The sequence below is a fragment of the Salvelinus alpinus genome, chromosome 31, assembly GCF_045679555.1.
Source record: "Salvelinus alpinus chromosome 31, SLU_Salpinus.1, whole genome shotgun sequence".
Taxonomy (NCBI): Eukaryota; Metazoa; Chordata; class Actinopteri; order Salmoniformes; family Salmonidae; genus Salvelinus; species Salvelinus alpinus.
This window is the reverse complement of record NC_092116.1, coordinates 15,250,612-15,273,609: the sequence shown is the minus strand read 5'-3', so window position 1 is coordinate 15,273,609 and position 22,998 is coordinate 15,250,612. Positions and strand designations below refer to the sequence as shown.

General features: G+C 44.6%; 1 protein-coding gene across 1 annotated transcript; it reads right to left on the bottom strand.

Annotated features, from left to right (window-relative positions):
* Nucleotides 1-20,929: 20,929 nt before the first annotated feature.
* On the bottom strand, nucleotides 20,930-22,780 carry LOC139561332 (uncharacterized). Its single transcript, XM_071378354.1, has 6 exons — nucleotides 22,714-22,780; nucleotides 22,204-22,560; nucleotides 21,757-22,101; nucleotides 21,544-21,675; nucleotides 21,362-21,411; nucleotides 20,930-21,239 (listed from the first exon to the last, which is right to left on the bottom strand). The coding sequence occupies exons 1-6, from the start codon at nucleotides 22,754-22,756 to the stop codon at nucleotides 21,096-21,098; spliced, it is 1,071 nt and encodes a 356-aa protein (XP_071234455.1). The 5' UTR covers nucleotides 22,757-22,780; the 3' UTR covers nucleotides 20,930-21,095.
* Nucleotides 22,781-22,998: the final 218 nt, after the last annotated feature.

Here is a 22,998-nt window from a genome sequence, read left to right as displayed (position 1 = left end):
CCCTATTTCTGAAACTGTCCGCCGCCATTGTCGCACCCCCTATCACCAGCCTGTTCAACCTCTCCTTCGTATCATCTGAGATCCCCAAGGATTGGAAAGCTGCCGCGGTCATCCCCCTCTTCAAAGGGGGAGACACCCTGGACCCAAACTGTTACAGACCTATATCCATCCTGCCCTGCCTATCTAAGGTCTTCGAAAGCCAAGTCAACAAACAGATCACTGACCATCTCGAATCCCACCGTACCTTCTCCGCTGTGCAATCCGGTTTCCGAGCCGGTCATGGGTGCACCTCAGCCACGCTCAAGGTACTAAACGATATCATAACCGCCATCGATAAAAGACATTACTGTGCAGCCGTCTTCATCGACCTGGCCAAGGCTTTCGACTCTGTCAATCACCATATTCTTATCGGCAGACTCAGTAGCCTCGGTTTTTCTAATGACTGCCTTGCCTGGTTCACCAACTACTTTGCAGACAGAGTTCAGTGTGTCAAATCGGAGGGCATGTTGTCCGGTCCTCTGGCAGTCTCTATGGGGGTACCACAGGGTTCAATTCTCGGGCCGACTCTTTTCTCTGTATACATCAATGATGTTGCTCTTGCTGCGGGCGATTCCCTGATCCACCTCTACGCAGACGACACCATTCTATATACTTCCGGCCCTTCCTTGGACACTGTGCTATCTAACCTCCAAACGAGCTTCAATGCCATACAACACTCCTTCCGTGGCCTCCAACTGCTCTTAAACGCTAGTAAAACCAAATGCATGCTTTTCAACCGTTCGCTGCCTGCACCCGCACGCCCGACTAGCATCACCACCCTGGACGGTTCCGACCTAGAATATGTGGACATCTATAAGTACCTAGGTGTCTGGCTAGACTGCAAACTCTCCTTCCAGACTCATATCAAACATCTCCAATCCAAAATCAAAGCAAGAATCGGCTTTCTATTCCGCAACAAAGCCTCCTTCACTCACGCCGCCAAACTTACCCTAGTAAAACTGACTATCCTACCGATCCTCGACTTCGGCGATGTCATCTACAAAATAGCTTCCAATACTCTACTCAGCAAACTGGATGCAGTTTATCACAGTGCCATTCGTTTTGTTACTAAAGCACCTTATACGACCCACCACTGCGACCTGTATGCCCTAGTCGGCTGGCCCTCGCTACATGTTCGTCGTCAGACCCACTGGCTCCAGGTCATCTACAAGGCTATGCTAGGTAAAGTGCCGCCTTATCTCAGTTCACTGGTCACGATGGCTACACCCACCCGCAACACGCGCTCCAGCAGGTGTATCTCACTGATCATCCCTAAAGCCAAAACCTCATTTGGACGCCTTTCCTTCCAGTTCTCTGCAGCCTGCGACTGGAACGAATTGCAAAAATCTCTGAAGTTGGAGACTTTTATCTCCCTCAACAACTTTAAAAATCTGCTATCCGAGCAGCTAACCGATCGCTGCAGCTGTACATAGTCCATCTGTAAACTACCCACCCAATTTACCTACCTCACCCCCCATACTGCTTTTATTTATTTACTTTTCTGCTCTTTTGCACACCAGTATCTCTTCTTGCACATGATCATCTGATGATTTATCACTCCAGTGTTAATCTGCTAAATTGTAATTATTCGATTTATTGCCTACCTCATGCCTTTTGCACACATTGTATATAGATTCTCTTTTTTTTCTACCATGTTATTGACTTGTTTATTGTTTACTCCATGTGTAACTCTGTGTTGTCTGTTCACACTGCTATGCTTTATCTTGGCCAGGTCGCAGTTGCAAATGAGAACTTGTTCTCAACTAGCCTACCTGGTTAAATAAAGGTGAAAAAAAAGAAAAAAAAAAAGAAAGGTGAACGGATGATCTCCGCATATGTGGTTCCCACCGTGAAGCATGGAGGAGGAGGTGTGATGGTGTGGGGGTGCTTTGCTGGTGACACTGTAGGTGATTTATTTAGAGTTCAAGGCACACTTAACCAGCATGGCTACCGCAGCATTCTACAGCGATATGCCATCCCATCTGGTTTGCGCTTAGTGGGACTATCATATGTTTTTCAACAGGACAATGACCCAACACAACTCCAGGCTGTGTAAGGGCTATTTGACCAAGAATGAGAGTGATGGAGTGCTGCATCAGATTACCTGGCCTCCACAATCACCCGACCTCAACCTAATTGAGAAGGTTTGGGATGAGTTGGACCGTAGAGCGAAGGAAAAGCAGCCAACAAGTGCTCAGCATATGTGGGAACTCCTTCAAGACTGTTGGAAAAGCTTTCCAGTTGAAGCTGGTTGAGAGAATGCCAAGAGTGTTCAAAGCTGTCATCAAGGCAAAGGGTGGCTACTTTGAATAATCTCAAATATGTGGAAGGACCACCAGAGGGCAGGCTGGGCTCACGGATAGTAGCATGAGGCATGTGAGACAAGGCATGTGAGACAAGGTAACCAGAGGCAATTAAGCACAGCTGACAGTACTAATGACATATTCTCTTTCCCCTATAAGAGAGAGGAGGGAACCAGCAGGAAAAATGAAGATAAACTATCTCTGTAGAATGGCTACCAAGAGAGGGGAGCGATCCAAGAAGATCCAGTAAGATGGTGTCAAATCTGTGATTGTTGTTATAATTTAAAGATAATCGTCTGGTGTTCCTGTGTCATCTAAAGAAGTAGATGTATGTTGTTCCTTGGGAGATTCTCATTGATTGTGTTGGAGTGTTTGTATTGTCAGAAATCTCTCAATAGAGAACTGTGTTCAATCCAGAAAACCTACTCCTGACTCGTTTATTCCACCGTTCCGCTTTAGAGTGACACCAAATTACTTGGTCCGCTCTCAAATATAAAATATGTTTTGATTTGTTTAACACATTTTAGGTTACTACATAATTCCATATGTGTTATTTCATAGTTTTGATGTCTTCACTATTATTCTACAATGTAGATAATAGTACAAATAAAGAAAAACCCTTGAATGAGTAGGTGTGTCCAAACTTTTGACTGGTACTGTATAGGTGTTCCATTCTGTGTTTAGATCCATGCTACCAGACCACGAAGGAAGGACTGAATCTTCAAATAATTTGTGATTATGGACGGGATTATGGATTATGGACGGGATCCACATCTGCTATCTGAATAGGTCTATCGGACAATTTTTCTTGGGTCACTACAACTATATCTATTTTTCCAAATGGATTGATCCCCTCTACCACACGGAACCTCACTAATCTACCGTCGGAAACGCACGAGGTGGCTAAAAACAGACCTCCATCCTATGCTAGCTTGCTACCGATGGCCCGGCTAGCTGTCTGAATCGCCGTTACCCCAACCAACCTCACTACTCACTGGACACTTATGATCTGTCGACTAAGCATACCTCTCCTTAATGTCAATATGCCTTGTTCATTGCTGTTCTGGTTAGTGTTTATTGGCTTATTTCACAGTAGAACCTCTAGCCCTGCTCATTATACCTTATCCAACCTTTCAGTTCCACCACCCACACATGCGAAGACATCACCTGGTTTCAATGATGTTTCTAGAGACAATATCTCTCTCATCATCACTCAATACCTAGGTTTACCTCCACTGTATTCACATCCTACCATACCTTTGTCTGTACATTATACCTTGAAGCTATTTTATCTCCTTTTAGAAACCTCCTTTTACTCTCTGTTCCGGACGTTCTAGACGACCAATTCTCATAGCTTTTAGCCGTACCCTTATCCTACTCCTCCTCTGTTCCTCTGGTGATGTAGAGGTGAATCCAGGCCCTGCAGTGACTAGATCCACTCCAATTCCCCAGGCACTCTCTTTTGATGACTTCTGTAACCGTAATAACCTTGGTTTCATGCATGTTAACATTAGAAGCCTCCCTAAGTTTGTTTTATGCACTGCTTTAGCACACTCTGCCAACCCGGATGTTCTAGCCATGTCTGAGTCCTGGCTTAGGAAGACCACCAAAAATTCTGAAATCTCCATTCCTAACTACAATATTTTCAGACAAGATAGAACAGCCAAAGGGGGCGGTGTTGCAAACTACTGCAAAGATAGCCTGCAGAGTTCTGTCCTACTATCCAGGTCTGTACCCAAGCAATTTGAACTTCTACTTTTAAAAATCCACCTCTCTAAAAACAAGGCTCTCACTGTTGCCGCCTGCTATAGACCACCCTCTGCCCCCAGCTGTGCTCTGGACACCATATGTGAACTGATTGCCCCCCATCTATCTTCAGAGCTCGTGCTGCTAGGCGACCTAAACTGGAACATGCTTAACACCCCAGCCATCCTACAATCTAAGATTGATGCCCTCAATCTCACACAAATTATCAATGAACCTACCAGGTACCACCCCAAAGCCGTAAACACGGGCACCCTCATAGATATCATCCTAACCAACTTGCCCTCTAAATACACCTCTGCTGTTTTCAACCAAGATCTCAGCGATCACTGCCTCATTGCCTGCATCCGTAATGGGTCAGCGGTCAAACGACCTCCACTCATCACTGTCAAACACTCCCTGAAACACTTCAGCGAACAGGCCTTTCTAATCGACCTGGCCGGGGTATCCTGGAAGGATATTGATCTCATCCCGTCAGTAGAGGATGCCTGGTTATTTTTTTTAAATGCCTTCCTCACCATCTTAAATAAGCATGGCCCATTCAAGAAATGTAGAACCAGGAACAGATATAGCCCTTGGTTCTCTCCAGACCTGACTGCCCTTAACCAACACAAAAACATCCTATGGCGTTCTGCATTAGCATCGAGCAGGCCCCGTGATATGCAACTTTTCAGGGAAGCTAGAAACCAATATACACAGGCAGTTAGAAAAGCCAAGGCTAGCTTTTTCAAGCTGAAATTTGCTTCCAGCAACACAAACTCAAAAAAGTTCTGGGACACTGTAAAGTCCATGGAGAATAAGAACACCTCCTCCCAGCTGCCCACTGCACTGAGGACAGGAAACACTGTCACCACCGATAAATCCACTATAATTGAGAATTTCAATAAGCATTTTTCTACGGCTGGCCATGCTTTCCACCTGGCTACCCCTACCCCGGTCAACAGCACTGCACCCCCCACAGCAACTCGCCCAAGCCTTCCCCATTTCTCCTTCTCCCAAATCCAGTCAGCTGATGTTCTGAAAGAGCTGCAAAATCTGGACCCCTACAAATCAGCCGGGCTGGACAATCTGGACCCTTTCTTTCTAAAATTATCTGCCGAAATTGTTGCAACCCCTATTACTAGCCTGTTCAACCTCTCTTTCGTGTCGTCTGAGATTCCCAAAGACTGGAAAGCAGCTGCGGTCATCCCCCTCTTCAAAGGGGGGGACACTCTTGACCCAAACTGATACAGACCTATATCTATCCTACCCTGCCTTTCTAAGGTCTTCGAAAGCCAAGTCAACAAACAGATTACCGACCATTTCGAATCCCACCTCCGCTATGCAATCTGGTTTTAGAGCTGGTCATGGGTGCACCTCAGCCACGCTCAAGGTCCTAAACGATATGCTAACCGCCATCAATAAGAAACAATACTGTGCAGCCGTATTCATTGACCTGGCCAAGGCTTTCGACTCTGTCAATCACCACATCCTCATCGGCAGACTCGATAGCCTTGGTTTCTCAAATGATTGCCTCGCATGGTTCACCAACTACTTCTCTGATAGTGTTCAGTGTGTCAAATCGGAGGGCCTGTTGTCCGGGCCTCTGGCAGTCTCTATGGGGGTGCCACAGGATTCAATTCTTGGACAAACTCTCTTCTCTGTATACATCAATGCTGTCGCTCTTGCTGCTGGTGAGTCTCTGATCCACCTCTACGCAGACGACACCATTCTGTATACTTCTGGCCCTTCTTTGGACACTGTGTTAACAACCCTCCAGACGAGCTTCAATGCCATACAACTCTCCTTCCGTGGCCTCCAATTGCTCTTAAATACAAGTAAAACTAAATGCGTGCTCTTCAAACGATCGCTGCCTGCACCTGCCCGCCCGTCCAACATCACTACTTTGGACGGCTCTGACTTAGAATATGTGGACAACTACAAATACCTAGGTGTCTGGTTAGACTGTAAACTCTCCTTCCAGACTCACATCAAACATCTCCAATCCAAAGTTAAATCTAGAATTGGTATGCCAAACATACCCTTGTAAAACTGACCATCCTACCGATCCTCGACTTCGGCGATGTTATTTACAAAATAGCCTCCAATACCCTACTCAATAAATTGGATGCAGTCTATCACAGTGCCATCCGTTTTGTCACCAAAACCCCATATACTACCCACCACTGCGACCTGTACGCTCTCGTTGGCTGGCCCTCGCTTCATACTCGTCGCCAAACCCACTGGCTCCAGGACATCTACAAGACCCTGCTAGGTAAAGTCCCCCCTTATCTCAGCTCGCTGGTCTCCATAGCACCACCCACCTGTAGCACGCGCTCCAGCAGGTATATCTCTCTGGTCACCCCCAAAACCAATTCTTCCTTTGGCCGCCTCTCCTTCCAGTTCTCTGCTGCCTATGACTGGAACGAATTACAAAAATCTCTGAAACTGGAAACACTTATCTCCCTCACTAGCTTTAAGCACCAGCTGTCAGAGCAGCTCACAGATTACTGCACCTGTACATAGCCCATTTATAATTTAGCCCAAATAACTACCTCTCCCCTTACTGTATTTATTTATTTTGCTCCTTTACACCCCGTTATTTCTATCTCTACTTTGCACATTCTTCCACTGCAAATCTACCATTCCAGTGTTTTACTTGCTATATTGTATTTACTTCGCCACCATGGCCTTTTTTTGCCTTTACGTCCCTTATCTCACTTCATTTGCTCACATTGTATATAGACTTATTTTTCTACTGTATTATTGACTGTATGTTTGTTTTACTCCATGTGTAACTCTGTGTTGTTATGTGTCGAACTGCTTTGCTTTATCTTGGCCAGGTCACAATTATAAATGAGAATTTGTTCTCACCTTGCCTACCTGGTTAAATAAAGGTTAAATACAATAAATTAATAAACAGAGGTAGACTTTTCCACTCAAGACACAGGTTTTGAAGAAGATAACAGCTATCAGGATGTTCGCACTGTGCACATTTTTTATTCTTGGAGAGATGGGTATGTTTTATTTACTTTTATTTTGATGGCATGTTCAATAGAACATTTCTATTTTTACTCATCCACAGCAGTCCGCGTGTGACTCTGAACTGTAAAAAACACACTGAGACCTGTGCAGGAGAACACAGTGTCTATTGGTTCAGACATGGCTCAGGAGAATCCCATCCAGGAATCATTTACACCCAAGGAGACTGGAGTGATCAGTGTGAGAAGAGCCCTGTGGCTGGGTCTCCTACACAGAGCTGTGTCTACAACCTCCCCAAGAGCAACCTCAGCCTCTCTGATGCTGGGACTCACTACTGTGCTCTGGCCTTATGAGGGGAGATACTGTTCAGGAACAGAACAAAGCTGGAAATTCAAGATACACCTCTTATGATCCTGTTATAATGACAATAACACTATATTTACATACACAGGTGGTTATTGTAAATACAATGTCTTCTCAATAACTTACATTCACATCTTAGTCATTAGCTAGATCTAGGCACTCTTATCCAGAACAATTTACAGGAGCAATTAGGGTTAAGACAAGTACCTTGCTTAAGGGCACATAGACAGATAATTCACCTAGTCGGTTAGGAGATTCAAACTAGTAACCTTTCTGTTATTGGCCCAATGCTCTTAACCACTAGGCTACCTGTCGTCCTACCTACTGACTTACCTGATCAAATGAAGGCAAAATAAAATACATGCTATTACACTGTAATAACCTCTACTGTATAAAAGAAAACATGACATTCTTTCAGGGGGTGATATTCAAGTGGCAACTGAAGCGGATATGAGGATCCTTGTCCTCTTCTCCATCATAAGAATTGTACTTCTCCTCTGCTGTCTGACCATCTTCTTCATCGTCTACCTCTTCAGTAAATAGATTCATTCAATGATTCATTCAATCCTTCAGCTGTTACAAACACAAATGTGGTTTACTGTCTGCTCAAATGTTTCAGTGCTCGTCAGTTTAGCTGAGATAATGTAAAAGTAAAATACCCATATGACAGCCTTTTGACGATGATGATGATGATGTAGATATTGCTGTTCAGACTTTCAATAAATAAATGCATCTTTATTGAATTAAAATGCAATTTTTTATGCAATACTGACACAATTACACAGTAGATATGATAGGTTAATATAATCAGAAACGTCTCCACCCTGCCCACTCCCTCTTCCACGCTCAGATCTGTTAATTGAGAAACTCAGTGCAGCGTAATTCTCTGCGTCCACGTTCAGATTCTAAAGTAAAGCGAGAGATACATCCAAGGTGGCTTAGCAGTTCAGACGTCTTTTTCTGTTCAGTATTGTTCGTGTCCTGTATATATATATATTTACACCTTTCTTCGCATATCTTTTATCTATTTTATTATCCAAGAACTCAACTACAAAAGCTTTCCTGCAAAAGCTTTCCTGCAACCCGCTTCACCAATTACAAAAAGTATTATTTACCTCAATCTGAAATTCCATCGTGGAAGCTAGCCAGGGGCTAATTCAGAAGCTAGCCTGAAAGCTAACCAGAAGCTACTCCGATAGATAGCCAGAAGCTAATCTGTAGCTGCCCCGAAATTAGCCGGTTTGCTGGCTAGCGTTGGTGTTTCAGCTGCCCACGTTTAGTGGTCATCAGCTATTCCTTTAGCTCGATAATCTACCGGCACTTTTGTGCAACGCGACTCGGACCGGAGCATTCCGGGACTCTTTTTCTCTCAGTTTCCCCGGATTCCAGCCGCAGGCTCTGGACACTTGCACCTTGATTTCGCAGCTAGCTAGCTGCAAACCGTGTGACTATTGGCTTACGTCGACCCCGGAGCAAACTCAAATCATTCTGGAGCTAGCCAGCTGAGGAGTTCCATCACCATCCGGACCCGTTTCTTTTGTTGCTGCTGCAGATACGGAACCCCACCGGGCCTTCACGACTGACTGCCGCGACTGACTGCCGACGTTATCTGCCCGAGGGATTTATCCAACTGGCACCTCCGTCCCGACGTTACCTGAACGCTCATCTGAGGCCCGCTAATCGTTAGCTGTCTTATCGGCTGCTATTTGAACAAGTATATTGGACAACTATTATTATTATTATTATTTATTTATTTTATTTTTTCCTTGGGTCACTATATCTATTTTGCCAATTTGGATTGATCCCCTCTACCACACGGAACCCCACTACACGGAACCCCACTAACCTACCGACGGAAACGCACGAGGTATCTACAAACAGACCTCCATCCTATGCTGCTACCGATAGCCATATACCCGGCCAGCTGTCTGGATCGCCACGACCCCAACCAACCTCTACTCACTGGACCCTTATTGATCACTCGATTAGCATGCCTCTCCTTAATGTAAATATGCCTTGTCCATTGCTGTTCTGGTTAGTGTTTATTGGCTTATTTCACTGTAGAGATTCTAGCCCTGCTCTCTATACCATATCCAACCTCTCAGTTCCACCACCCACATATGCGATGACATCACCTGGTTTCAATGATGTTTCTAGAGACAATATCTCTCTCATCATCACTCAATACCTAGGTTTACCTCCACTGTATTCACATCCTACCATACCTTTGTCTGTACATTATTCCTTTAAACTATTTTATCGCCCCCAGAAACCTCCTTTTACTCTCTGCTCTAGTAGCTCTAGGCGACCAATTCTCATAGCTTTTAGCCGTACCCTTATCCTACTCCTCCTCTGTTCCTCTGGTGATGTAGAGGTGAATCCAGGCCCTGCAGTACCTGGCTCCACTCCTATTCCCCAGGCGCTCTCTTTTGATGACTTCTGTAACCGTAATAGCCTTGGCTTCATGCATGTTAACATTAGAAGCCTCCTCCCTAAGTTTGTTTTGTTCACTGCTTTAGCACACTCTGCCAACCCGGATGTTTTAGCCGTGTCTGAATCCTGGCTTAGAAAGACCACCAAAAATTCAGACATTTTCATCCCCAATTACAAGATTTTCAGACAAGATAGAACGGCCAAAGGGGGCGGTGTTGCAATCTACTGCAAAGACTGCCTGCAGAGTTCTGTTATACTATCCAGGTCTGTTCCCAAACAATTTGAACTTCTACTTTTAAAAATCCACCTCTCTAAAAACAAGTCTCTCACCGTTGCCGCCTGCTATAGACCACCCTCTGCCCCCAGCTGTGCTCTGGACACTATATGTGAACTGATTGCCCCCCATCTATCTTCAGAGCTCGTGCTGCTAGGCGACCTAAATTTGAACATGCTCAACACCCCAGCCACCCTACAATCTAAGATTGATGCCCTCAATCTCACACAAATTATCAATGAACCTACCAGGTACCACCCCAATTCCGTAAACACGGGTACCCTCATAGATATCATCCTAACAAACTTGCCCTCCAAATACACCTCTGCTGTTTTCAACCAAGATCTCAGCGATCACTGCCTCATTGCCTGCATCCGTAATGGGTCAGCGGTCAAACGACCTCCACTCATCACTGTCAAACGCTCCCTGAAACACTTCAGCGAGCAGGCCTTTCTAATCGACCTGGCCGGGGTATCCTGGAAGGATATTGATCTCATCCCGTCAGTAGAGGATGCCTGGTCATTTTTTAAAAATGCCTTCCTCACCATCTTGAATAAGCATGCCCCATTCAAGAAATTTAGAACCAGGAACAGATATAGCCCTTGGTTCTCTCCTGACCTGACTGCCCTTAACCAACAGAAAAACATCCTATGGCGTTCTGCATTAGCATCGAACAGCCCCCGTGATATGCAACTTTTCAGGGAAGCCAGAAACCAATATACACAGGCAGTTAGAACAGCCAAGGCTAGCTATTTCAAGCAGAAATTTGCTTCCTGCAACACAAATTCAAAAAAGTTCTGGGACACCGTAAAGTCCATGGAGAATAAGAACACCTCCTCCCAGCTTCCAACCGCTCTGAAGATAGGAAACACTGTCACCACCGACAAATCCACTATAATTGAGAATTTCAATAAGCATTTTTCTACGGCTGGCCATGCTTTCCACCTGGCTACCCCTACCCCGGACAACAGCACTGCCCTCCCCTCTGCTACTCGCCCAAGCCTTCCCCATTTCTCTTTCTCCCAAATACAGTCAGCTGATGTTCTAAATGAGCTGCAAAATCTGGACCCTTACAAATCAGCCGGGCTAGATAATCTGGACCCTTTCTTTCTAAAACTATCTGCTGAAATTGTTGCCACCCCTATTACTAGCCTCTTCAACCTCTCTTTCGTGTCGTCTGAGATCCCCAAAGATTGGAAAGCAGCTGCGGTTATCCCCCTCTTCAAAGGGGGGGACACCCTTGACCCTAACTGCTACAGACCTATATCTATCCTACCCTGCCTTTCTAAGGTCTTCGAAAGCCAAGTCAACAAACAGATTACCGACCATTTCGAATCCCACCACACCTTCTCCGCAATGCAATCTGGTTTCAGAGCTGGTCATGGGTGCACCTCAGCCACGCTCAAGGTCATAAACGATATCGTAACCGCCATCGATAGGAAACAATACTGTGCAGCCGTATTCATTGACCTGGCCAAGGCCTTTGACTCTGTCAATCACCACATCCTCATTGGCAGACTCGACAGCCTTGGTTTCTCTAATGATTGCCTCGCCTGGTTCACCAACTACTTCTCTGATCGAGTTCAGTGTGTCAAATCGGAGGGTCTGTTGTCCGGGCCTCTGGCAGTCTCTATGGGGGTGCCACAGGGTTCAATTCTTGGACCGACTCTCTTCTCTGTTTACATCAATGATGTCGCTCTTGCTGCTGGTGATTCTCTGATCCACCTCTACGCAGACGACACTATTCTGTATACTTCTGGCCCTTCTTTTGACACTGTGTTAACAACCCTCCAGGCGAGCTTCAATGCCATACAACTCTCCTTCCGTGGCCTCCAACTGCTCTTAAATACAAGTAAAACCAAATGCATGCTCTTCTACCGATCGCTGCCTGCTCCTGCCCGCCTGTCCAACATCACTACTTTGGACGGCTCTGACTTAGAATATGTGGACACCTACAAATACCTAGGTGTCTGGTTAGACTGTAAACTCTCCTTCCAGACTCACATCAAACATCTCCAATCCAAAGTCAAATCTAGAATTGGCTTCCTATTCCGCAACAAAGCATCCTTTACTCATGCTGCCAAACATACCCTTGTAAAACTGACCATCCTACCAATCCTCGACTTCGGTGATGTCATTTACAAAATAGCCTCCAAAACCCTACTCAATAAATTGGATGCAGTCTATCACAGTGCCATCCGTTTTGTCACCAAAGCCCCATATACTACCCACCACTGCGACCTGTACACTCTCGTTGGCTGGCCCTCGCTTCATACTCGTCGCCAAACCCACTGGTTCCAGGTCATCTACAAGACCCTGCTAGGTAAAGTCCCCCCTTATCTCAGCTCGCTGGTCACCATAGCAGCACCTACCTGTAGCACGCGCTCCAGCAGGTATATCTCTCTAGTCACCCCCAAAACCAATTCTTCCTTTGGACGCCTCTCCTTCCAGTTCTCTGCTGCCAATGACTGGAACGAACTACAAAAATCTCTGAAACTGGAAACACCTATCTCCCTCACTAGCTTTAAGCACCAGCTGTCAGAGCAGCTCATAAATTACTGCACCTGTACATAACCCATCTACAATTTAGCCCAAACAACTACCTCTTTACCTACTGTATTTATTTATTAATTTATTTTGCTCCTTTGCACCCCATTATTTCTGTCTCTACTTTGCACTTTCTTCCACTGCAAACCAACCATTCCATTGTTTTTTTAGTTTTTATTTTACTTGCTGTGTTGTACTCACTTCGCCTCCATGGCCTTTTATATTTTTATTTATTTATACATATATTTGTTTGCCTTCACCTCCCTTATCTCACCTCACTTGCTCACATTGTATATAGACTTATTTTTTTTTTCACTGTATTATTGACTATATGTTTGTTTTACTCCATGTGTAACTATGTGTTGTTGTATGTGTCGAACTGCTTTGCTTTATCTTGGCCAGGTCGCAATTGTAAATGAGAACGTGTTCTCAATTTGCCTACCTGGTTAAATAAAGGTTAAATAAATAAAAATAAAACATACTTCTTCCACAATTATTAAATTACCCCAGCTACCTACAGTGGGGAGAACAAGTATTTGATACACTGCCGATTTTGCAGGTTTTCCTACTTACAAAGCATGTAGAGGTCTGTCATTTTTATCATAGGTACACTTCAACTGTGAGAGACGGAATCTAAAACAAAAATCCAGAAAATCACATTGTATGATTTTTAAGTAATTCATTTGCATTTTATTGCATGACATAAGTATTTGATCACCTACCAACCAGTAAGAATTCCGGCTCTCACAGACCTGTTAGTTTTTCTTTAAGAAGCCCTCCTGTTCTCCACTCATTACCTGTATTAACTGCACCTGTTTGAACTCGTTACCTGTATAAAAGACACCTGTCCACACACTCAATCAAACAGACTCCAACCTCTCCACAATGGCCAAGACCAGAGAGCTGTGTAAGGACATCAGGGATAAATTGTAGACCTGTACAAGGCTGGGATGGGCTACAGGACAATAGCCAAGCAGCTTGGTGAGAAGGCAACAACTGTTGGCACAATTATTAGAAAATGGAAGAAGTTCAAGATGACGGTCAATCACCCTCGGTCTGGGGCTCCATGCAAGATCTCACCTCGTGGGGCATCAATGATCATGAGGAATGTGAGGGATCAGCCCAGAACTACACGGCAGGACCTGGTCAATGACCTGAAGAGAGCTGGGACCACAGTCTCAAAGAAAACCATTAGTAACACACTACGCCGTCATGGATTAAAATCCTGCAGCGCACGCAAGGTCCCCCTGCTCAAGCCAGCGCATGTCCAGGCCCGTCTGAAGTTTGCCAATGACCATCTGGATGATCCAGAGGAGGAATGGGAGAAGGTCATGTGGTCTGAGGAGACAAAAATAGAGCTTTTTGCTCTAAACTCCACTCGCCGTGTTTGGAGGAATAGAAGGATGAGTACAACCCCAAGAACACCATCCCAACCGTGAAGCATGGAGGTGGAAACATCATTCTTTGGGGATGCTTTTCTGCAAAGGGGACAGGACGACTGCACCGTATTGAAGGGAGGATGGATGGGGCCATGTATCGCGAGATCTTGACCAACAACCTCCTTCCCTCAGTAAGAGCATTGAAGATGGGTCGTGGCTGGGTCTTCCAGCATGACAACGACCCGAAACACACAGCCAGGGCAACTAAGGAGTGGCTCCGTAAGAAGCATCTCAAGGTCCTGGAGTGGCCTAGCCAGTCTCCAGACCTGAACCCAATAGAAAATCTTTGGAGGGAGCCGAAAGTCCGTATTGCCCAGCGACAGCCCCGAAACCTGAAGGATCTGGAGAAGGTCTGTATGGAGGAGTGGGCCAAAATCCCTGCTGCAGTGTGTGCAAACCTGGTCAAGAACTACAGGAAACGTATGATCTCTGTAATTGCAAACTAAGGTTTCTGTACCAAATATTCAGTTCTGCTTTTCTGATGTATCAAATACTTATGTCATGCAATAAAATGCAAATTAATTACTTAAAAATCATACAATGTGATTTTCTGGATTTTTGTTTTAGATTCCGTCTCTCACAGTTGAAGTGTACCTATGATAAAAATTACAGACCTCTACATGCTTTGTAAGTAGGAAAACCTGCAAAATTGTCAGTGTATCAAATACTTGTTCTCCCCACTGTATATGAAGCAGGAGAATGTGGAGCAGTTTAATTTCAGGCAAAAAAATATAATTCAAAGTTACTCACCTGGATTGTGAGTGAAGTGTCCTTGCTCACCCCTAATTTTTGCCATTCATACATTATATAATATTAATTTATGCCATTAATATATGCTATTAATTTACAGTATCATACATTTTGCACAAGGTATGACAAAGATAAACTTTAGCACACTACTTACATTTTTTCAGAGCTCTACTCCTGCTCCCTCACTCCCGCTCGACATTGCCAGTCTACTAACCACCGGTCCTGGCAACCCACATTGCGCACACCTGGCATCCGTCATTGCGTACACCTCTGCCCATTATTACGCACACCTGCTCATAATTTTCTCCTTGATTACTCCCCGTTTATTTAGCCCTCAGTCTTCATCAGTCATTAGGTGGTATTGTTTTCTCTCACGTTCAGTATGCGGCTGAAGTTTGTTGTTGTTTATCCTTTCATCTGTCACGACTTCAACCGAGGCAGGCTCTCCTTCCCGTTCGGGTGGCGCTCGGCGGTCGTCGTCACCGGCCTATTAGCTGCCACTGACTCTTTTTCCTCCCCCTCCTTATGTGTTTATTTGTATCACCTGTGTTCAGTTAAGTTGTTAATTAGGGTGGCTTTATTAGTCAGCCAGCCCGTAGGCTTCTTTGTGCGGGATTGTTCGTCTGTAGCTGTGGATTTCGGGAGTGGTTTATTGTATTGTATACTGGGTTTGTCTCCCGTGTTTGTAAACAGGTGTTTATGACACCCAGTAAGTCCGTGTTGGACATTTTGGTTTGCCGGTTGGGAATTAAAAATCACCGCATTGAAGCTCTGCTGTTCCTGCGTCTGATTTCACACCCCCCGACACCCAGGTCGTTACATCATCATTATTAAACTCACCTTCTGCACCTGACTCCCGGCGTATATGTTACAGAATATCACCTTGCAATATGGAAACAGCAGAAGATAAAACAATCTTCCAGACGGTCAACGAACAGGGTCATCTACCCCACCAACACCACGACCAGCTAGCGCAACTGGGTACGGCCATGAAGGAGATCCTCCGTTCTCCACCGCCTCGACACCACCAACAAGGTTCTCCATGCCCCTATCAGAGAGCCTCCTACCACGGGTCGTCAAGTGAGCCAGTCCCCGGCCTACCCATCCGTCCGCCCAAGTCAGTGGTGCCCGACTGTTCCTTCCGGAGAAGTATGACGGTACTCCATCGAAATGCTGTGGCTTCCTACTCCAGTGCTCCCTCTATTTGCCTATCAAACGGGAACCCCCACCACCGAAAGGTCCAAGGTTGCCACGGTCATTTCCCTGCTGATGGGACGGGCATTGGAGTGGGCTACGGCAGTCTTGGAGAGAGTAGAGGAGGAGCTGGGTTCCTATGAGAAGTTCATGAGGTTCATGGCTCTGTTCAGGGTGGTCTTCGACCATCCTCTAGAGGGCAGAGATGGAGGTGAGCAACTCCAGCAGGGTGCCCAGACCGCTGCAGAGTACGCCCTCACCTTTCTGACTGTGGAATCCTCCAGCGGATGGAATGAGCCGGCGCTCCGCACTCTATTCCACAGTGGACTGTGTGAGGAGGTCCAGATGGAGTTGGCATGTCGGGATGACAACATATGCTTGGACGGTCTCATCTCGATGGCCATCCGTCTGGATAACCTTCTTCGGGAACGCCGGTGTCCAACTCACTACTTGCCTCCCTCCTTTGGCTGTGCTGAGGCAGAACTTGAACCCATGGAGGTAGGGGCCACACACCTCTCCAGTATCGCCAGAGAAAGCTTGGATTCTGTCGCTATTGCGGCCAGGAGGGGCACCAGCTTCAGCGTGCTCACCCGGGGTCCACTAGAGCAGAGGGGCAACCCCGTGACCTTCCGTCTCCCAGGGTCTTCTACTAGGCTGATTCAGACCAGACCAGACCGAGGCTCCTGTAGTGGACGAGTGGTTCCGGAGCGCAGAGGATGTGTGGAACGCCGCCCACTTGAGGCTCCAGTCCGCCATCAGAAGTATTAGGCGGACTGCCACCGCAGTGAGGCTCCCATGTTCCTTCCTGGTGATCATGTCTGGCTCTCCACCAGGAACCTCCCGCGCCACCTGCCCTTCCGAAGCTGAGCCCCCGGTTTGTGGGACCCTTCAAGGTCCACCGGAGAGTCAACGAGGTATCGTCACCAACTACCGGATCTCACCCTCCTTTCGTATTTCCCTCCTCAGGCCGGTGGTTCCAGGACCCCTGGCTGATGCCGTCCCCCACGACACCCCTCCACCTCCCCTGGACATTGAGGGAACCCCCGCCTATGCAGTTAGGTCCCTCCTGGACTCCCGACATTGTGTGGGTCGACTCCAGTACCTAGTGGACTGGGAGGGGTATGGTCCTGTGGAGAGCCTTTTGAGTCCTGGTGGCAGACATCGTGGACCCTAATATCATCCGGGATTTCTATCTCCGCCATCCACCGGTCCTGCAACCCACATAGTGCACACCTGGCAACCATCATTGCGCACACCTGCTCATAATTTTCTCCTCGATTACTTAGCCCTCAGTTGTCATTAGGTGGTATTGTTCTCTCACATTCAGTGTGCTGCTTAAGTTTGTTCTTGTTTATCCTTTCATTATTAAATTCACCATCTGCTTCCTGACTCCCAGTGTATACATTACATCTTCTCCACAAGTTTATCAGGATAATAATGATAACAACCAGAATAAATGTAATGTAGTTGAGCAATCCAGGTTGATTCTCTTGAAGGAGAAAAAACCATACATATAACAAGGGAATTCTTAAGGTTGCTGACCAGAAAAGAACAAACACAGAATTTATAATAGGGGACCTACATTTGGTACCCTATGTGAGAAGAGAAAATGTTTTGAAATATGTTGTACTTTTCATGCAACATTTATTTTTTATTTTTTTTAGAGATCAGCTGTTTAAATGTCTTACCTTCAATGTCAGGTTTGGTTCTTTTCACTTGAGTACATTAATTGGCTAAGGAGAACCACACAACATTTAGAAAAATTATCTGAATTTGGAAACACAATTTTTTCGGTCTTCCCATTTCTACACTGACCTTGAATCATGAGATATGCACCATAAACAAAATAGCTTTCATTATACCGGAATATCCCACAATGATACGATCAAACATCAGTAAGGGCAACTTTACAAAGAGTCAGATTAAAACTAATTTCATGCTTTTGAAATGTGAAATTACAGTTATCCATATCCAGGATGCTTTGGCTGTAAGCTGTCAGGGGCAACATGAACAGCAAGTAAAGATAGTGATAACAACAGTGACACCACATACACATCCTGCTGAAAACCACATAGAGACACAGAGACAGTTAGCAGGGTCCTGTGTGCACAAAGCCAGCAGGCCCACCTGACCAAAGCATAGGTATGACCTTGTCTTGTGCTTACAGAAGTTCCTGTGAACTTGTTGTGTGGGGGTGGGTGTGAGTGACATGCTATCAACACAACTAAAAGAGGACAACACATTACAGAGGAGAGATGACTTGAATAAATAGGTTGTCTCCCATACTTATTCAACTACTCCCTGGAACTCAATACAAAACTACAGACAAACACATGAGTCATTGTCTTCGTCATATAGAGATCACTCTGCTACCCATTTCATTTTGAGTGATTGTGTTGCTTCTCCTGGTAACTAAGCTACACTTTATAATAACTTAGTTGATGTTAGTAGTAATGATCCAGTGATGATGACTAACTAGCCTGTTTGATACAAGTGACTCTATGATGCTGAAATGGATTTATAACATGATACAGATGTGTATTATGTACAGTGGGGAGAACAAGTATTTGATACACTGACAATTTTGCAGGTTTTCCTACTTACAAAGCATGTAGAGGTCTGTAATTTTTATCATAGGTACACTTCAACTGTGAGAGAAGGAATCTAAAACAAAAATCCAGAAAATCACATTGTATGATTTTTAAGTAATTAATTTGCATTTTATTGCATGACATAAGTATTTGATACATCAGAAAAGCAGAACTGAATATTTGGTACAGAAACCTTAGTTTGCAATTACAGAGATCATACGTTTCCTGTAGTTCTTGACCAGGTTTGCACACACTGCAGCAGGGATTTTGGCCCACTCCTCCATACAGACCTTCTCCAGATCCTTCAGGTTTCGGGGCTGTCGCTGGGCAATACGGACTTTCGGCTCCCTCCAAAGATTTTCTATTGGGTTCAGGTCTGGAGACTGGCTAGGCCACTCCAGGACCTTGAGATGCTTCTTACGGAGCCACTCCTTAGTTGCCCTGGCTGTGTGTTTCGGGTCGTTGTCATGCTGGAAGACCCAGCCACGACCCATCTTCAATGCTCTTACTGAGGGAAGGAGGTTGTTGGTCAAGATCTAGCGATACATGGCCCCATCCATCCTCCCCTCAATACGGTGCAGTCGTCCTGTCCCCTTTGCAGAAAAGCATCCCCAAAGAATGATGTTTCCACCTCCATGCTTCACGGTTGGGATGGTGTTCTTGGGGTTGTACTCATCCTTCTATTCCTCCAAACACGGCGAGTGGAGTTTAGAGCAAAAAGCTCTATTTTTGTCTCATCAGACCACATGACCTTCTCCCATTCCTCCTCTGGATCATCCAGATGGTCATTGGCAAACTTCAGACGGGCCTGGACATGCGCTGGCTTGAGCAGGGGGACCTTGCGTGCGCTGCAGGATTTTAATCCATGACGGCGTAGTGTGTTACTAATGGTTTTCTTTGAGACTGTGGTCCCAGCTCTCTTCAGGTCATTGACCAGGTCCTGCCGTGTAGTTCTGGGCTGATCCCTCACATTCCTCATGATCATTGATGCCCCACGAGGTGAGATCTTGCATGGAGCCCCAGACCGAGGGTGATTGACCGTCATCTTGAACTTCTTCCATTTTCTAATAATTGTGCCAACAGTTGTTGCCTTCTCACCAAGCTGCTTGGCTATTGTCCTGTAGCCCATCCCAGCCTTGTACAGGTCTACAATTTATCCCTGATGTCCTTACACAGCTCTCTGGTCTTGGCCATTGTGGAGAGGTTGGAGTCTGTTTGATTGAGTGTGTGGACAGGTGTCTTTTATACAGGTAACGAGTTCAAACAGGTGCAGTTAATACAGGTAATGAGTGGAGAACAGGAGGGCTTCTTAAAGAAAAACTAACAGGTCTGTGAGAGCCGGAATTCTTACTGGTTGGTAGGTGATCAAATACTTATGTCATGCAATAAAATGCAAATTAATTACTTAAAAATCATACAATGTGATTTTCTGGATTTTTGTTTTAGATTCCGTCTCTCACAGTTGAAGTGTACCTATGATAAAAATGACAGACCTCTACATGCTTTGTAAGTAGGAAAACCTGCAAAATCGGCAGTGTATCAAATACTTGTTCTCCCCACTGTATGTAATAAATTACCTCGATAAAGATTCTTAACCAAACATTGTCTTTGTTGGGCATTTGTTGACAGATATTAAGACTACACACATGATCTATAACAGGAAAGTACATTTTCAATGATTCTTAGTGAACAATTTGAACATTTGGCCAATTCTAAAAGTTGCTGCCAACTCTACTGTTCAGGTAGTTATGGGGACTTCCATGTACCTTATTGAAAGAGAAATGAAGTGCAGTACTTCAACCTGCACATATGCATATTCACATTTTGTATTGTTCGTGAAAACTTCTCAATTACTATGCGTACATTGTCATATTTGGATTATATTTTCGACACTATCAGCTCTCTTCAAAATATACTCAGTTAAGAAGTCTATTTTTAGTTCAGGATTTCCTCATGAAGAGAGTGAGTTGTGATCTTACTGACATGGATGTTTGTGGTTTTGATTCACTGAGGTGTGTGGAGACAGTGTGTGGTGAGGACTGATGGTCATTACTGGGGGTTAGAGATGAGTTAAGATGAGTGGAAAATCCATTTAGGGCCGTCAGAACACCACAGAGATGTGATGCAGAATACAGCTTAAAAAGAGAGTTTGAGACAACTGAAAGCTACGCATGCTACTATGCACACCATGTAATCAGGATGCAATGTACCTGCAAACTTACCAGTTAAACTTGAAGAATATGAGTGCAAATCAAACAATACATCAAAATTACAGTGAAATCATGTTTTATTTGATCGAAAATGTACCACAGTATCACACCAGTAATGTTAAAAGGAGTTTGACAGAATACAAGCAATTGTAACACAATTATAATGATAAAAACACAGTGTGTAACAGAAAAAGCAATGCAAGTCTTAAAGGAGGTAAATCTATGTTTCAGTCCATGTTTTGGCACCTCAGCCCAGAGTACTCAGTGTCTCTCTCCATGGTGCTCCTCTGTCTCCGGGTCTTTGGCTTCTTGTGGATGACATTCAGAGCAGCGTAATGGACCGACGTGAGTGTGTCATCATGTTCTTGATGCTAAGAGGAATAGCAAAACAAATTCCAAAGACATCAGGAAATTACCTGATATTTTGATAGAAGGATCTGTTTACAGTTCATCAAAGTCATACTCAGAATAGTTCACTGTAAGGTCTGCATACCTGGTTATGAGAACTGGGGACTGCCAGACCACTTGGCTGAGGGTGCGTTCCTTTTAGACAAACATGAAGGAATCATCAACATCATCATCATACAATGAATTAACCCAGTTTCATTACTAAAACATGTAATGTATACTGCACCAACAGATTAAGCATATATTATGGGCAATGATAACACTTACCTCTGCACAGCAGAGAGTTTTTCTTGTTCATCTTACACATAACACAACCAAGGACAATGATGAGGATGACACAAAGAGCCAACGCTACACCCAGACAGTACACCAAGAGAACCTGGTCCTCTTTACAACCATCTGTGGAAATACAGACAGGAAATTCAGGACATTTTTTCAAGCAGGGATAAAAGATTAGAACATTTTAGAAATGTCACTAACAGTTCAGCTTGGTCCCTTTCCCAAACAGTATCTCCCCACATGAGGCCACAGCACAGTAGTAAGTCCCAGCATCAGAGAGGCTGAGGTTCCTCTTGGGGAGGTTGTAGACACAGCTCCGTGTAGTTGACCCAGCCTCAGGGATCTTCTCATACTGATCACTCCTGTCTCCATTGTTGTAAATGATTCCTGGATGGGATTCTCCTGAGCCATGTCTGAACCAATAGACACTGTGTTCTCCTGCACAGGTCTCAGTGTGTATTGTACAGTTCAGAGACACAGAGTCTCCTGGCTGGACTGACTCAGACACAGGCTGCTGGAGCACAGACATGCTGTTGGACTCTGAATCTGAAGAGAGTGAGTAAGATCATGGTGTGTACATTCCATTTTTTTGCTAGATTCATTAATTTAGCATTATATGAACAGACATTAGGTAGCGACTTAAGTCACCTTTGACAATTAAAAAAGTTCCTTCTCCAAATTTGAGTTCGCCCTCTTCCATAGCACCACAGTAGTATGTAGCTGAGTCCCCTGACTCTGTCTTGGAGATGGTCAGGTTAAAGCTGTCAACTCCTCTCTTCACACTCAAACGTTTAGTCTCATTAAAGTCCTTGGTAAAATAAAAACTATTTTTAGTGCGATAATATGATGATGCCATGAGAAGAGGCTTCTGTCCAACAGTTTGCTTGAACCAAGAGACTTTGACCATCAAATTAGATCGACAAAAGCAAGTGAGAGATACACTTTGTACAAGTTGTGTAACTATCACAGGGTCTGGTTGGATTACATCCTTGTTAAGTGCACAACCTGTGAAGCAAACAAACTAAATAAATCAAAGACAAGTTATAGTACAGATTTATACATTATTATCATTATTCAGACTACATAGTCATCCAAATTGATTCAAAAAGACTATGATATAAAAAAGTTAAAGGATCCACATTTATTTTTCTTACTTACCCAAATTGGCGTAAAACAAAAAGATTGTCCAATATATAATCATAATTTCCTTTCTGAACTGTATAGTGTGTGGGTCTGACAACGAGGCACCTTTTATATGATGACACTCATTGGGTAATCATTATGAAGTAGGTGGAAACTCTGAACAGAGTGATATTATTGGCTGTCTGAACAGGCATAAACATGTGATAAAAACTTCAATCAATCTAACATGTGTCCTGTGGCATAACATAGTTAGAGCAGCCCTTCAAATGATGTACAGTCAGAGTTACTGGTTTGTATTTT

Coding starts and splice junctions, on each gene's coding strand:
- LOC139561332 (XM_071378354.1), bottom strand. CDS start 22,756: ATGATTATATATTGGACAATCTTTTTGTTTTACGCCAATTTGG. Junction 21,676..21,756: donor GAAAGGGACCAAGCTGAACT/GTTAGTGACATT, acceptor GTATTTCCACAG/ATGGTTGTAAAGAGGACCAG. Junction 21,412..21,543: donor AAACTCTCTGCTGTGCAGAG/GTAAGTGTTATC, acceptor TTTGTCTAAAAG/GAACGCACCCTCAGCCAAGT.